The following is a 17,543-nucleotide window of genomic DNA, read 5'->3' as shown; positions in this document are numbered from 1 at the left end:
CACAAAAAGGCCTTTGGTTGCCGGCGCTTTTGGAGCCACTTGGAGCGTGCACTAGATAGCAGTGCCAATCGTAGCTGGAGGCCTTGTGGGATTGCTCACCGCTTGCGATGTGGGGTGGTGGACCTTGCGCAGAGGACGAGCAGTAGAAGGCTACGACCCTGCGCCCTCACCCGAAAAGCCCCGTCTAGTCGCAGCGACACATGCGAAGCTTTGCGCTGGCCGTGCCGATTAACCGTTAAAGTGGAGCGGCTGAAAATCCGTTTGCACGCATCACGTTCGCGCTAATCCCGTATTTACACGCAAAGAGTCACATCCTTAACCGGTAACTGTCACAATTCAAAAATAAGAACGTGCACCTGAACTTCAATCTTCTGCATCAGCTTGATGACGTTCGGGGACACGGAGCCGCCAGCAGTACTCGCAGGCTCTCGCCAAGACAGAGCTTTTTCAAAGGGCGTATCCACGGGGCCGTTAGCAAAGGCAAGGTCCGTTGCACAGGGGATAGGCCGCTTCACGCACTTGACATATTTGTAGCTACTGAGCCCAGACTGCATCGGGAAGTTGTATTGCTGGGCTCGAACGCCCAATCATTTGGAATGGAACCGGTGTTCACGCAACACGCACGGTAGAAATTGGTGTATACCACGTATGGGCTCGAAGCAGCGCGCACAAGCATCCGCCTTCGCGGCAATCTCATGACGATATGAATGAGCATCAATGTCCATTCGTTGTTTGGCTCCAGGGTGAACGCTACCGCAGACCAGGCGTCTGCCCAATCTGCCTCCGCTGTTGTGGTGCTGTCAAGCTTGCGGCAGAAACATCCTGGTACATGAGCAATATAATTATGCGATAATTGCCTATCACAAATAAACATGCGCTAATTACAACAATCAGGGATTTGCTCACAGCACAATCCCTGACCCTTAAGGTTTAGGTAAGGTTTGTTAAGGTTTAAAGTTGAGGAAAATACGAGGTGCTGGTAAAAATCAGCTTTTAGTGATAAGTTCAATTTCTGATCCTTTTCGTTACGTTCCGCTCATTAAATACAGCATCAAAAAGGATGATCAGAAACTTTATGATGATCCATCAGACTGATGGTCTTCTGTAATTTGGGATTTTGATGTTCTTATGGTTTGGTGGCCTCATGGTATATGGTCTGATGGTTTGATTGTGTGATAGTCTGATGGTAGATCGTATTTTGGGAGATCTGTCGGTCTAATGAATTGGTTGTCTAGTGCTCTAATGGTTGTATAAATTTCTAACCACGTTTGTGTTCTGTACGGACAGAATACAAAGATTGCATTACAGACTTATATAAACGTTACTTCGTGCCTGTCAATGTGGAAGAAATAGAAATACCCGAAGCGTTTGCATAATTATGGACGAAGAGCGTGCTGGTGCGGGTGGAAGTGAAGAAAGAATAAAGAGTTCAAACGAAGACCACATGTCAAATGTGTAAATAGCGCGAAGGACGATGAAAGGTATGGTTTCGTCGTCTTCGTCTTATATGTTTCTTCTTTCTCTAATCCTGGCGTTAGGATACATTCTGGAATACCCATAGGAACCCGATAGCGAAGTTTGTATGTTAAAAATGGCATGCCAATGTGCCTATTTAGAAACAAATGCACGGTCAATTGTTAAACCGCCTAAAAAAAAACGGAATGGAAAATGCACTTAATTCACTAGGAATGTTCCAGGCTCTACGACGTGCAACTTTATCGTTGTCCCGTGTGTGGCAGTCAACATTCTTTCATCATTTTCTATGCTGGGCAAAACGGTATTGTGCGACAGCGTGCAGTACGCTCAGCTTTATCCGACGGCGAATGACATAGGACTCGTCCTACGTAATCGCAATTTCGTAAATTCGTCTTCTGCTAACATTGAGCTCACACTACCTTTTGAGAAAAAAACGCCACAATAAAAGGGAAGAAAGTAGGAGAGACAGCTCAAGCGCTACTTTCAACTGATTATTGAAACAGCAGAAACTATTATACAGGCGATCGGGCTTGTCAAGCAGGAGTGCATATTTTTTATCTGTTAAACAGACATTCGGGGCACTTATGCATATGTCAATCCTTTACATTCTGATGTTGAATGACTCGTACAATTCTCTCAAGATTTCCTTTCTTAACTTTCCAATATTTTCCCCCATTTTAGGGCTACGACGGCATCTATTACAATACATAGTCAAATTAAATTCATTTTGATAGATGCCATTGTGCGTCTTAGATGGAAGAAAAATCAAAATTTCTGGCGAAGTTAAGTAACAACATCTTGAGAGAATGGTATGAGAGATTGAGCATCAGAATAAAAGGGGATGACATACACATAAGTGCCCCCACTTTTTATTTGACAGATAAAGAATTTTAATTCCTGCTAGAGAAGCCTGACTGGGTTTAGAAATAGTTTGTGTTGTTTCAATAACCAGTCAGTTGAAAGTAGTGCTTGTGCTGTATCTTAATTTATGTCAGTGTCTTGTAGCGCCTTTGTCAGAAGGAACAATGTAGCAACTAGCTCATCTCTCACTATTGATTCTTCACACTACACGTCAGTCTAGAAACTATTTCCACCAAGCAAGGTGTGAGTTTGACTCATTCTTTGCCACTTAGATTGTAAACATTATTTACTTGTCATACAAACCCGATGTGAACTTTGTTTTAACAACGAACGAGACCACAATTTAAAACAAAATATGAATGGAAAAACATATCTGGGTTTATAAGGGGTCTTTGTGGCCTATGTAGTATATAGGGCAATCATGAGGCGAATTACTACGAATTGAACACCCAGGCTATTGTGCCATCCAACCGTCAGCTTTCCAACCCGGATGTAATTCACGATTGAGCTAAGATGTCATAATCTTAGTGTCCCCTCTGGGCCACTGCAGGAATGTCCCGAAGATGGTCAGGTTCTTGATGCCACCAAATGCTGTCATGAGAAAAACCATACGTCTTTTTGGCGTTGCGATTGTCTATAGAGATATCCTGATTGTCTTGTCAAAACCTGGCAAGATCAAATAATTTCGATGGTCCATCAGCTAACACCAGACACGGGTTTACAGTCTGTGAGTTACAACCAGATGCCTTTAGTGGTCCACCAGTCATCATCAGAAAATGTTTGATGACCTATGAGTCATCGTCAGTAAACCTGTCACACCATCAAAACAGTTTTATGAACCATCAAGAACGTCGGTTGGTTCATCATGAAGGTCATTTTGGCCATCAAGAAGGTACGTTGAGCCTTCAAGGAGATTGATGGGTCGTCAAGAAGGAATGATGAGCCATCAAGGAAGTTTGATAAACCACGAAACACCTTTAATAGGCTTGTTTTTATCAGGAAGCCCGGCGAAAGAGCATTTACTACAAAAGCTTTATACATATTAGATATTAGCACGGGAAGACCAATAAAAATTATGATATGGGTATAGAGGACCTATATCCAAGCTAGTTTTCACGCATGCATAACGGACCTGCACTCGTACAGCACCTCTATGCATGTAGTTTCCAAATCACCTGTATGCATACATATTCGGTGTGCATATAGTATTTTTTCTTTATGCACAAACGAACCTGTACGTAAACAGGTTCACCTGCTCAATATATGGCTTTAAGCTATCTAGGTGAAATCGATTATATATATGATCTGCATCGAACAAAAAAAAATAAAAGCCAATCAACAATGAATTGTGCCACAAAGCTGTAAAGACAAAAAGTATTACTAATCGGGCTTTCATAGTTTCTTAAATCTACATCTGGAGTTCGTGATTTTGATCTAAACGTAAACTCTCCAGAGTCACATTTTTTTTCCTTCATCTTTGCTATGTTGAAAGAACCAAAACAATTGTTTCATACTCTGGCTACTCCTCAGCATGGTTTCTCGGCTGGAACGACGCAGATTTCACACTTTTCAAGTTCCTAAGCCTAACACTTTTTGCTAAATTGTATTGAAAATTTTGAAGAGTTTTTACACTTTTACATTTCAATCTGATGTCCTCGTTAGATCTCTTGAACCTTTTAAAAATGACGGCCATTGCGGAGCAAAACATAAACACTTGCATACATTTTTGGTCGCACGTGTTTTTATTTCTTTTAAAACCCACATCCAGTCAGAAGAGCCAAACGACCGATAACTAACATTTTATATAAAGTCCTATGAGAAAACGTTTTGCGAAAATATCAGATGTGTTTGTGGACCTTATAATTTTTTACACGCTTATCTACTTTAACGTTTTTTGAAAAGAAACTATATCAGTAGGGTCGTTAGTTGAGACTTCTGTAATTGGCTGTGCCCTACACCCTTGGTGGTAGAATTCGTTCATTCATAGCAGAAATTTAATAAAAAAAAATGAAAATAACTTGATCTACAATTGGAACTGATTGGTCCTTATATGCTTTCCGGAATAATATACACTTAATCTCGTGTTTTCCCAAGACCTAATAAGATTGAATTTCAGAATAGAAATATCTGAGCGCCTAAATTTTATAATTTCTACGATTTCTGAAAACCGTAGGAAACAAACTGAAATGAAGTGGGTTCAGCGAAAGGCCCAGACGACATAACAATGTGACTCATAAAACCTGGAGAAAACGAGCACAGTAAAGTTGCGACGTGTTAGTAACCAAACAATCATTGAAGGAAATGTACTCCACGATTGGAAAGTAAGCAAAATGGGAACTACATATATATGGCGTCCGCGAGAAAACCGAACCCTGTTTTTCGCTTTGTAATTGTAGACTGGATATCAAGGAGAGCTCGAACTCCGTCAGAGCGTAGCCCCGGACGTTTAGCAAGATGCCAAAGATTCAGCACTAATAGTTATCTCGATCAAAAATTATTAGTGGTTTTCTGAAATTTTCAACGGGAAAATGGAGCACATTTTCACCCGCTTTCGATTTTTTTTTTGCCATAGAGCTTCATGTAATCGAGAGCTTCGTCGGTTAAAATATTGTTTCCATATAAATTTTAAAATTTGCTTGTAACGTTTGAATCAAATAAAGGTTGGTACTGAAACTTTGGCATCTCGCACTAACTACTGGGGCTACGTTCTGACGGAGTTTGAGCTCTCCGCTATGTCTGGTTTATTTCTGCGGTGACAGCCATAATAGGGCTAATAAAAATGACTGTTATTTCATTAAGTTTAGAAACCCATGGTACACCAGCAAACTCATCAATATTGTCACGGGTGGTGATTCGTGACCAATAAACGAGAAATAAACAGAAATAAATAAACGTTTAATGTGGCGAACTTGTGCCAAAAATAAAGAAGGAAACAGAAGAAAGCAGAGCGTCGCGGGCGTCGAAGTCGGCGTGTCAGCAGAATCGAGCGCTGGGGCGAGACTGACTCGACAAGGTCGCGGGCGGCCTCTTATCTAGAGTGCGTCGCTATCTCGAAGATTCGGCGAAAACGGTTCGAGCGTCGCGTGATCGGGGCGAGAATGAACACGCACTTTCTAGAAAACAAAAGCAGGATAAATGATAGAAGTTACGGGCGGTACATGAATAAACGGGAGCTTTCTGGAGGACCGCGACCGAGCGTTGCTTTCTCAGCCTTGCGCGCGGCATTACTCCCCCCTTTAAAAGTGCATCGCCCCGATGCAGTGTAAAACAAATCAAAATAAAAAAGAACGATAAACTAAAGAGTCTTTTGGAGCACAAAAGGTCCACAGTCCTATCGAGCGTAGTACGGCTTCAGGCGCACGACGTGGACGACCTCAGGTCGTGGTGGGCGGCGTGACGATGTTCGTGTTCCGTCGGGCATCACCTCGTAGTTCAGATCCCCGAGTCGACGAAGCACTTTGTAGGGTCCAAAGTAACGTTTCAGGAGCTTCTCGCTGAGACCGCGGCGGCGAATCGGTGTCCACACCCACACCCTGTCTCCGGGCTGGAAGTGGACGTCCCGACGACGAAGGTTGTAGCGGCCAGTGTCGACACGTTGTTGAGCCTGAATCCGAAGTCTGGCGAGCTGACGGACTTCTTCTGCCCTTTGGGCAACCACCTGGGCGTCGTCACTTGCGTCGACAGCCACTTCGTGGGGTAACATAGCGTCCAGCATTGTCGTTACCTTGCGCCCATGCACCAGCTGAAAGGGTGTCATTCCGGTGGTCTCTTGTACGGCCGTGTTGTAGGCAAATGTGACGTACGGCAGCACCTCGTCCCATGTCTTGTGCTCCACGTCGACGTACATGGAGATCATGTCGGCGATGGTCTTGTTGAGTCTCTCCGTTAGCCCGTTGGTCTGCGGGTGGTACGCCGTGGTGCGGCGATGGCTGGTGTGGCTGAGACGAAGGACTTCTTGCGTCAGCTGGGCCATGAATGATGATCCACGGTCTGAGATCAGGACTTCGGGAGCGCCGTGCCGGAGGACGATGGATTCAATGAAAAACTTGGCAACTTCCACAGCAGTTCCGGAAGGAAGGGCTTTCGTTTCGGCATACCGCGTGAGATAATCTGTGGCGACGATGATCCAGCGATTTCCCGACGTCGACGGCGGAAAAGGGCCAAGTAGATCCATTCCGATCTGCTGGAAGGGTGCTGTTGGCGGAGGAATTGACTGCAAGAGTCCGGCCGGCCTCGTCGGAGGTTTCTTTCGTCGCTGGCATTCATGACATGATCGCGTGTACAGGTGGACAGTTTTGGGGAGCTTGGGCCAGTAATACTTTTCACGAATACGTGCCAGGGTCCGGCTGTAACCAAGGTGTCCGGACGTCGGGTCGTCGTGGCAGGCTTGAAAGATCTCCTCCCGAAGGTCGGTCGGGATTACCAGCAGCCATGGCGAGTTGTTGTTCCCGAAGTTCTCTTTGTAGAGTACACCTTGTCTAATGGCGAAGGTCGGCAGCGCTCGTGAAAAAACACGTGGCACGGTACTCCCGCGCCCTTCCAGGTGCTCTATTAGTGCGCGCAGCTCAGGATCGTCTCGTTGACGCCGGGCCATGTCGTCGATGTTCACTGCGCCCAGAAAACACTCGTCGTCATCGTCGTCGCTGCTGCTGGAAGGTGTTGCGACGGGAGCTCTGGACAGGCAGTCGGCGTCGCTGTGCTTGCGGCCTGACTTGTAGACGACGGTCATGTTGAACTCTTGTAGTCGGAGACTCCACCGCGCGAGGCGTCCTGACGGGTCCTTGAGGTTCGCAAGCCAGCAGAGCGAGTGGTGGTCCGTGACTACCCGGAACGGGCTCCCGTATAAGTACGGACGAAACTTCGTGATTGCCCAGACGACCGCAAGGCATTCTTTTTCAGTCGTGGAGTAATTTCTCTCCGCCTTGGTCAATGTCCGACTTGCGTAGGCGATGACTCGCTCGGTGCCTTCTTGTACTTGAACCAAAACCGCGCCAAGCCCTGCGTTACTTGCGTCCGTGTGAATCTCGGTTTCCGCATCCTGGTCGAAATGTCCAAGAACAGGAGGAGTCTGCAGTCGTCGCTTCAGCTCGTCAAATGCCTGCTGCTGTTCATCGGCCCATTCGAACTTCTCGGCGTCCTTCGTGAGGTGTGTGAGCGGTGCGGAAATTCTTGCGAAATCTCGAACGAAGCGCCGATAGTAGGCACATAGCCCAAGGAACCTTCGGACGGCCTTCTTGTCTCTTGGCGCTGGAAACGCTGCGACGGCACGAGTCTTCTCGGGGTCTGGGCGGACACCTTCGTTACTAACCACGTGGCCGAGGAACTTCAGTTCGTCATAAGCGAACCGACACTTTGACGGCTTCAGGGTGAGTCCGGCGGTCCGTATGGCTTGGAGAACTGCTCGGAGTCGTCGCAAGTGCTCGTCGAAGTCGCTGGAAAACACGACGACGTCGTCGAGGTAGACGAGACAACTCTGCCACTTCAGTCCTGCCAGTACGGTGTCCATGACACGTTGGAAAGTTGCTGGCGCCGTGCACAGTCCGAAGGGCATCACTTTGAACTCGTACAGTCCATCCGGCGTGACGAAGGCTGTCTTTTCTCGGTCCCTTTCGTCGACTTCGATCTGCCAGTAGCCGCTCTTCAGGTCCATCGATGAGAAATATCGAGAGTGGCGCAGCCGGTCTAGAGTGTCGTCGATGCGGGGGAGTGGGTAGACGTCTTTCTTCGTCACCGTGTTCAGCTGCCTGTAGTCTACACAGAACCTAAGCGTCCCGTCTTTCTTCTTAACCAGTACGACTGGAGAGGCCCAAGGACTGCTTGAAGGTTGAATTATGTCGTCGTTCAGCATTTCTTGAACTTGCTCCTGGATCGCCTGCCTTTCCTTAACGGAGACTCTGTATGGCGATCGATGCACAGGGCGCGCGTCGTCCTCGGTAACGATGCGGTGCTTCGCAACGGTGGTTTGGCGCACCTTCGACGACGTGGCAAAGGAGTCGCGGTATTCGGCGAGAAGGTTAATCAACTGTCGTCGTTTCGGGCCCGGGAGTTTAGGGTCAATGTCGAGCTGCGCTGGCGACGCACTGTCTTGCTGAGGTGGCGAGAATTCGTCAGTAATGGCGGCGACAGCGGCGGAGTTTTGGAGTTCCTCGACCTGGCCCACGGCTGCACCTTTTGTGAGGTGTTGCGCTTCGTTTCGGAAGTTCGTGACGAGGACCACAGTGCGGCCATCCTGAAGTTCAGCAACTCCTCTTGCGACGCCTATTCCTCTTCCCAGAAGCAACTGGAGGCTTCCTTCGAGCAGAACTTCGCCGCAGAAATCTTCGGTGATCCCGACGGGTACGAAAACACTCGACCGCGGCGGTAAGTTAACGTGGCTGGCGAGGACTCGGACCGCAGATGACGTCGCTTTGGGTTCCTCCGGTGGTGAAACAGGCTTTCGCAGCGTCAACCGGTTTGCTCCGAGGTCGATGACGGCGCCATACTCGCAGAGGAAGTCCATTCCGAGGATAACGTCCCTCGAACAGTCTTGCAGAACGACGAACTTTACAGGGCACGTCTCACCGTGGATCTCGACGCGAGCGGTGCATCGCCCGATTGGTGTGATGAGGTGCCCACCGGCGGTTCGTATTTGAGGTCCATCCCACGGCGTCGTGACTTTTCGAAGGCGGCGGGAGAGCCTCCCACTCAAAACTGAGTAGTCTGCTCCGGTGTCCACGAGTGCCGATGCGTCGTGGCCGTCGATGATGACGTTTAGGTTGTTGGACACCGTTTCAGGAGCGTCGTTTCGGTCTTCGGTAGCGTTCGAGTGGAGGCCCTCCGACGTTCGTGGAGGATCTTGGCGTCGGTCGTCTTCGGCAACTCCACCTCCAGGGGTTGCCGCGCCTAGTTTCCCCGGCGTGGAGCGAGGGGCGACAGGCTTTCACGTCGGGGTCGGTGCATCGGCGAAGCTGGACGTCGTGGTGAAGGCGATCGGAACTCTCGGCGGGACGCAGGCTCGGGGGACTGGGGTCGTCGCAAGTACTCGTCGATCTCCCGAGGGCGTTCACCATACCTGGGACGCGGGTCGCTTGGGTGGAATCCGCGCAGCCCGAGTCGTCGGTATGGGCATCGGCGGTACACATGGTCAGCTTCCCCGCAGTGGTAACACAGCGGGCGCCGGTCGGCCGTCCTCCAGACGTCTGTCTTCCTCGGCGCAGATCGGTCTGGGTGAACGTGCGCTTGATCTTCCTGTCGTCGGGGGTAATGCGGCGTTGGGGCGTCTCTTCGGGGTGGCGACGTGGCTTGACGGGGGGCTTGCGGCGGTCGTCGGGCCATTGCGGCGTAGCTCAACATTGGTTCCTCCGGTGCCACCGTGGTGACGGGAACCTCTGGTTGGAGCGCCCGACGCACTTCTTCGCGCACAGCCTCGGCAATGGAGAGTGTCGCTGGACGACTTGCGGCTGGCAGCAACTGGCGGAGTTCCTCCCGTACGACCTCCCGGATAATTTCGCGGATGTCCGTACCAGGAGCGTTCTCGCCGCCAAGCAGCGCGGTTGCAGCGACACTTGGACTTGGATGTCGCTGGTAGTGGGAAGCGCGCGCTTGGAGGGCGCGCTCGATGTTTGTCGCCTCGGTGACGAAGGCTTCGACGGTGACCGGCGGGTTGCGCACGAGGCCTCCAAAGATGTCGTCTCTCACCCCGCGCATGAGGACCCGCAGCTTCTTGTCGTCTGTGGCTCGTGGGTCGGCACGGGCGCTCAGGCGGAGGACATCCTCTACGAAGCTTGTGACGCTTTCGTCGGGGCCCTGCGTTCGAATTCGGAGGAGATCTTCTGCCTTCTCCCGTCGGTGTAGGGTGGCGAACGTCCGCTGCAACTCGGCCACACAGATGTCCCACGACGTAAGCGAAGCCTCGTGATTCTCGAACCAATGCCTCGCAGTACCCTCCAGCGAAAAGTAGAGGTTCTGGAGGCACTGCTCCGCAGTCCATCCGTTGTGGCGCGCCACACGCTCGTAGTGCTTGATCCAGTCTTCGACATCCTCGTGGATCTCGCCGTGGAAGGGTGTCGGCATACGGGGAGCGGCGGGCAGGTAGACGATGGCAGGAGCGGCGGGCGTCGGCGACTGGTTGGCCATCGTCGGCTTTGTTGGCTGCTTGGTCCTGGGCGGCAGAAGTTCGTGTTCCGGGGGTAGACCTCGGATGCGGCGACTTGACCGGGTCTCGATCTGGTCTTCGTCGGGTCCTCGGGAGGCTGGGTCCGGACTTGTACTGCGGGACCTCGGAGGGGTACGCGGCAGGGGCATGCGTTACCCCGCACCTCCACCAGAATGTCACGGGTGGTGATTCGTGACCAATAAACGAGAAATAAACAGAAATAAATAAACGTTTAATGTGGCGAACTTGTGCCGAAAATAAAGAAGGAAACAGAAGAAAGCAGAGCGTCGCGGGCGTCGAAGTCGGCGTGTCAGCAGAATCGAGCGCTGGGGCGAGACTGACTCGACAAGGTCGCGGGCGGCCTCTTATCTAGAGTGCGTCGCTATCTCGAAGATTCGGCGAAAACGGTTCGAGCGTCGCGTGATCGGGGCGAGAATGAACACGCACTTTCTAGAAAACAAAAGCAGGATAAATGATAGAAGTTACGGGCGGTACATGAATAAACGGGAGCTTTCTGGAGGACCGCGACCGAGCGTTGCTTTCTCAGCCTTGCGCGCGGCAATATTATAATTGTCCCAAATATAAAACTACGATTGATACTAATGTTAAGTACCATTTTGTGGACAATGATGATTACGCGAAGATAGCCAATACATTTAACAATAGGAAATTAAGACACAGTATCATTCCAGTAGAAATATTAGAGTCAGTCAAATGGTCTCACAGCCAAAATTCGGCATTTATCCCGGCATGACTGAGGACGATTCAACAAGCATTTTAAATTCAATACATATAATAAAGTATCATTAAACAAAACCATACGCGTACGATACATACGATATAACAGGGATACGCTTGAAAAGGTATTGTTGAAAATAGTGCTTGTGTCTTTTACATTAGAGAAAATTCCAAATAGACATAAAGTCTAAATAAGTTTGCCCGTAAACAAAGATGGAAGCAAAACTAAATTTGCGATCTACAAGCCAATATATATTTTTGGGTTTTTATGGGAAATCAAACACTTTTTTTGCGATATTAAAAATTGGGCTAACTGATACGCGAAACCACCGAGCGGAAGAAATAGGGCTCAAACCAGAAGAAAGCGTAGATTGAACTGTACAAAACTAAGCCCGAAAACAAACCTCGGCTCACAAAGCTTTCACACTGTAAATATGTCAGGCAAGTGGCATGGTGTGCAGAGCAGAAATCAGAAGTGACCAAGGTCCCCTTCCACGAAAACAAACCACTTCGAAGCTCCAGGCTGCCTGAACTGCAGCGCAATGTATGCACTTCAAACATCGCGAAGAAGCTCTTGTTTCCGTTCGTGTTTATGGTGAATTGTGGAAGACAGTGCCTCTCGACCAGTCACCCAAGTATTTTTCTTTGTAGGGCGCCTCAGCTGCAAGGGTGATTTGGGCCAACTAGAGTGCATGTAAACGAGTAATAATAATAAAAAAAAACTCGGTTATGAAATATATTTAATTACTTACGTTTGGAAAGGGTAATCCTTAAGCATTCCACTTCCTCTTTTATTTTTTATTTCCTGTCAAATTAGTAAAAATACGAAAAAACAATAGCGAGTAAACACGCACTATTAACCGGCAAGAGCGCGGGGCTTCAGCATACTTTACGTCCAACTCAACATAAAAACCAAGGAAAAAAAACGAACTTCGACACTCAACAGGCGCCGGTGGTTGCCGAGGTACCGGCGAATAGGCGAGCGTTTCTTTTTTTCTCATTTCCACACGGGACCAAGCAGTCTGACGTGATTGTTTACATTCGAGATTAGAACAAATTTGACATTTGTTCTAAACCATTTGTTTAGAACAAATCTGACAAAAAGAGCTCTGCTACGAGTGAGCGCACCAAAACAGGCACTGTTTTGAAATAAAACTAAAACGAGTTTGAGGAAAAAAGAACATATCTGGAGACTTAACGCCGTTCCACCTTTGTGTCAGTTGGTGCATTGGCTTGGCGCGCTCCGGAGGAAGGTCGTTTCATGCGTGCTTTTAACGTCCTTTTACCTATTTTGTCTTGTGTTATATATGAGTCGTGAACTGGGTTGCAAATTATGCATATGTAACTCGATTATTTAGGCCTTATATGTCTCATCGTTCAGTCGACTGAGGGAAAACGCGACGGCGACACGAGAGGTAGGGAAAATTTCACGTGACCACTCAGTGGATGACTAAGCGAATTAGGAGGATAACGCAGCACATTGGAATGAATGACTCAGCACATTGAGAAGGATGTCTCAGCACATTAAGAAGGACGACTTAACACATTAAGAGGGATGACTCAGCCAGTAAATCATACGTCTTTCTTTAATCTATCCGCCCTTGGGCTTTCACCTACAAGTCAGCTTAGGGATAGCACAGAGACCCTATGCATTTTCAATCGTGAGTATACTCACTTTGAAAAAGCTTTCTGACGAGAAGCTTGCAGTGTTTGAGCAACTGTTTCAGCGCGTTTCTGGGACCCAAAGTTTACGATGCAACTCCAGTTTGCCTGATTTGTTTTGAAGCACCAAACTCATGGCTTACTAATAATAAAGATAATATATTTTTCTTTTAGTCTTTTTCTTCGTGTAGTAGTTCTGTGCTTAGTAACGTTTGACCTGCATATCCGCTTGAATGTAAATATCCATTAGATAATCTGCTTAACGTTGTAAGCGGGCATGTTGAAGTTTGCGTGGTGATAGCGAGTTTTCGCAGTGTTCTTTTGTCACACATGTTCTCTTGGTTTTTCCTCGCGACAAGCTTTAATGCACGAAAGGCGATATGATCATGTTTAATTTATGATTCCTTAGAAGCCCTTCTGCGCAGGCATTACGTAAGGGGAATGTGAGGTACCATGTTTGTTTAAGCCTTCATGCAAGCGGAAAATGGTTGCGGCTTTCTAGCCGTTGACAGAGTCACATGATCACTGCGGAATACTCCCAAACATGTCAGAAAAAGTGGCGATCCGGAAAAGTTAAATACCCATTTGACTATATTTGCAGTGTTCTTCCGTGTATCCCCGACAATGTAGAAAGTCTTCCGACGATAATATAAAATACCTTGTTTTTACTGTTTCATCCTATTCACTGAACGCAGTACAAGGATTGCTCGGCAAATAAGCCATCTATTTTTTTTGTTCTCAGTTAGGCGAAATAGATGTGACTTTTGGGGGTCGATGCAACGTCCAGTCAAGGGCGAAGCACGTAAAGGTTTCTAAAGAAAGAATCCAACATGAGTTATTGAATAGTAACATACGTTAAACTTAATTTGCGTCGAGTACCCATTACACCATAGCTATAGCAAGAGACAGAACTACTAACAACCATAAGAAAGGAGGGAGTTACTTACGAGGTAACTCCTTTAGTTATTATGGCTGCACAAATGTAATTAGTATTTCTTAGTTAACGAAATCCCGTTTGCATAAAAGAAAAGTTTTCATGGTCTTGGCTTTGAGTTCACCAAAGTGCTTTATATTGGCTAGAAAACAAAACTGACTCTCAAAATTATTGACTTACAACTCACCCTATTTGCTTCGGAAGATATCTCCAGTCTGGCAATAAGGGCGGCCACCAAACGAGGCAGTGGATGGGATGGCCACGTTGTACATGAAAACCACGGTGCGCAGTGTTGATTATTTTAAGGCGTACATCAACGATGGGCCTTTCCTAGTTTGAAGTATCATTCTGAGCTTGGGATTGGAGCAGAGTATTTGCTTGTTTGTTGTTGATTTTCATACCAAATGTGGGAGGAGTTCCTAAAATATCTCCAACCCTTCTAATCCTCAGACATCCTTGGTTCTTGTAAGAAAGGGCAACGCTTAGAGGTAAGAGGTATCCCCGTGCAGGCACCGGCTTATTTTCTTCTGTTTTGCTCCTTTTCCCGCCACCACCCAATTTGTTAACAGCGGATCTCTTAAGGGATAGATTGTTCAGTAGCGTGTCTGTCAGCAAACAAATGATGACACGAAACTCTGGACAGCTACCACCATCTACAGGCGACGACGACAACCAGACCACCGGCTTGCCAGTTGTCTGGTTACTGCTATCGCTCATAGATGGTAATAGCTGTCCAGCCTTTCCACTCTGGCTTGCTGACTTGCGGCAGGCCATTACTCCATTCTTATTACAGTACAACTTCGCTCGTCTTCCTTCTCCAGAGTGGGAAGGCTGAAAGTTTCATAAAATATGCGTCTTTAAAAAAAGCCAACGCATTATGTATTTGCTTGCGTTTTGCACACAGGTTTATAAAAACGTAAAACTCAACTAGGAAAACAAAAGAAAAAAACTATGACCAGCCTGAACGCGGAAGGTGCATTTTGGTGCCTTCTTTGAACGAGGATGTGCGTGGGTAATGTGCGAGAGTTTCTACAATTGAAGGGCGGGGAGGGGAGGAGCGTTTTTGTTCAAATAGCCAAAGTATAATTACTGTGAGATCTGAGCGACACAAAAAAGCCTAATCCGGCGGAAACTCCAAAGCTCAACAACCCTATAGTCGGTGACAGTTTAACAGTTCAGTGAAGCTCATCCTGCACCTTTAGCCTCTAACAGAGCGATCGCTGGAGAGGAGGTGGCCTTCTTTCTATCATTCGCCCTGCAAAAGTGGAAAGGGGTGGGAGGAGCTTCCTCTGACCCTTTAGCTGTCACAGATTATCATATATTTCCTTGAAACACTCGGCACCAGTGAAAAGGGAACCTTTTTCGAGCCCACTCAGGGGGTTTGAGGCTGGGCTCTCATCGGCGTCTTTAATAACCCTAACCGAGTGGACTGTTAATATGGATTGGGGCAGCCTGCGTGAGCGCAATTTCAGACTCAGATTGCTACTTAATTATCGTCTGTTCCGCTGTATTAGCGTTTTATGATGTATGGATTGCACCACATTTAAAACTTAGGTAAACGGTAAACTATTTTGAGGGTACATGAGTGGGAGGGCGAATGCGACTGGAAGGCTTTAGTCGGTGATAAGTTTTTGTCAATCCACGAAGCGCTTAGCTCTTTAAATAATTTAGAACAAAATATAGCCGAAAGGCGTGTATATTTAACGATCACAATTAACGCGATTACAAATCTACGCTAACGCACTTGAACATTAATATAGCCAATTTCAACATTCTACGAATATATTGTGTGTACTACATGATGCAACAGTATCGACCACACTCACATCTCTACAACGAGAACAAACTCAAGAGGACCTTGTTTCGTCCTATGTTTTGGGGAGAGCTTCCTTTTTTTTCACAAAACAAGCACCACGGTAAAGAAACGGGCACAATTCGTTCGTTTCTGACCCCAACCCGAACAGCTATATTTAGTGCTGACTGAGAATGTCTCTGCGCGGATTATCTCTGAGGGTGCGGACAGCGGTTGTCATTATAGGCAAAACCACGTCGAACGGCCGTTGCACATTCTTCCTTTTGTTTGCCTTTAATGAAAAGAAGAGACGCTTGAGGGGCGTGCACTTAACAGCCTTATTTCTCACAGTGGAAGATAACATGAAAAGGGTACAAATAATACACAATTAAAATTAAGTGGACACTTTTAAGAGAGTGGAAAACGTGGAATGCTAAAGTGCAAAACACAGACGTAAACTCACCCTGAGCAGGTTCCAACGTTCCAAGAGATTGGCCGAAACTTTCTAGTTGATAGGAGGAGCGAGAGTGGCACCAGCTGCATCATCACCAACAATATGGCGGCGGCCTAAGAGCGTTTTTTGGAAAGGTGTATGGGTGATGCTTTGGGGTTTCTTCCCTTTCTGCTCCTTTTCTCTAATCCCAAATGGGTAGGTGCGGCGCCGAAAAGATTCTTTCTGTGATGAGTCAGCACCACTTGAAAACCCCCGAAACACACCTTCACCTTCGTATGGGGTTGCAACTTACATTGAGGGCAACTCCGCCCGGTTGCAACAAGGCGAAGACAAAGAAGCGCGAAAATATATATTTCTTCTGAATGTTTTCTATTTAGTGGCCTCTCTTATTTAACGAAAAACCAACGGGAATGTAGTTATCTGATCTTATTTGGTTCGAAAACGTTTTTGACGGGCGAACTTAACTCTAGATTTAAAAAAAAAATTATCGGTGTAGTTTGAGTGGGAGTTACTCGAAAAAAGCGTTTAAAGTGAACTACTGCTTGCCAAAATAAACATAGTTGAAATTAACTAAATTATTCAAAACCACGTTAACTTCAGTAGGGAAGGTGACTGAAGGAAAACTCTGGCGCATAAAGTCCCTCATGATAAGGTGGCTATAAAATATATGACGGTTTCCATCTCTGCAGGTGAAGGTTGTTGACGCCGAAGGCAGGATCGTTCCCGTGAACACAACGGGAGAGCTGTGTACCCGAGGCCCCCACGTCTTTAGGGGCTATCTCAACGATGACGCCAAGACAAGTGAAGCTATCCGAGACAACTGGTATCACACGGGGTAGGAAAGGCAGCAACGTCGGTCGGATGGCGAGAGCTAGAATGAAAGCGTTGGCAACACAGAACAGAAAATACGGATAGTTCCCACGGCGCAGCTCCCAGACACCGACTGCTAAAGGAGATGTTGCGAATCGACAAAGCGAACCGACAAAGACTGAACGGAGAATGTATATTTATTCCTGAACAAGACTTAGCAGGACGCTGAAGGCTGTGTGAAACTGCGCAACGTTGTAGTTTATCCGCAATGTTTTCTTAATCAATATTTCCTTGAATTAAAAATAAATCAAGGCGCCATTAAAATAAAATAATGGTGCCCTCTTGGAAACTAACTGGTATCACACGATAAGTTAAAATGCATGTGACACTTTCATACCTAGGTGCAAATATTCAATTATAACAGTACAAGCATGTGCTCTTCTCGTTGGTCGGACAGAGAAGGCTAGCAATATTGATTTAAGATCTACCATACCGGAAAACCTATAGCGCAGCCAAGATTTCTGCATGTGTAAGTGTAGACGAGCATAGGGTTACAGTGGCTTTGCCCTGTAGAATATATTTTAGCATTTCGATATAGTATTGTGAATTTTTATGTCAAAAGTTAAGATATATTAAACGGTTTTGTTGCCATTATATATTGGGACGCACAAAGGTTCAAACG

The 17,543-nt window shown here is 47.1% G+C and overlaps 1 protein-coding gene across 1 annotated transcript in view; it reads left to right on the top strand.

Annotated features, from left to right (window-relative positions):
* The window catches only part of LOC8029198 (putative acyl-CoA synthetase YngI), a 229,174-nt gene that overhangs the window by 188,292 nt on the left and 23,339 nt on the right, over positions 1–17,543 (top strand). Inside the window, exon 13 of the mRNA XM_040214651.3 lies at positions 16,741–16,886. Coding sequence (XP_040070585.3) covers positions 16,741–16,886 — 146 coding nt within the window. The remainder of the gene's footprint in view (positions 1–16,740; positions 16,887–17,543) is intronic.

Source organism: Ixodes scapularis, unplaced genomic scaffold, assembly GCF_016920785.2.
Source record: "Ixodes scapularis isolate PalLabHiFi unplaced genomic scaffold, ASM1692078v2 PGA_scaffold4__175_contigs__length_147842914, whole genome shotgun sequence".
NCBI classification, from domain to species: domain Eukaryota; kingdom Metazoa; phylum Arthropoda; class Arachnida; order Ixodida; family Ixodidae; genus Ixodes; species Ixodes scapularis.
Note: the sequence above shows the minus strand (reverse complement) of the source record. Positions and strands in the feature narration are given on the sequence as shown.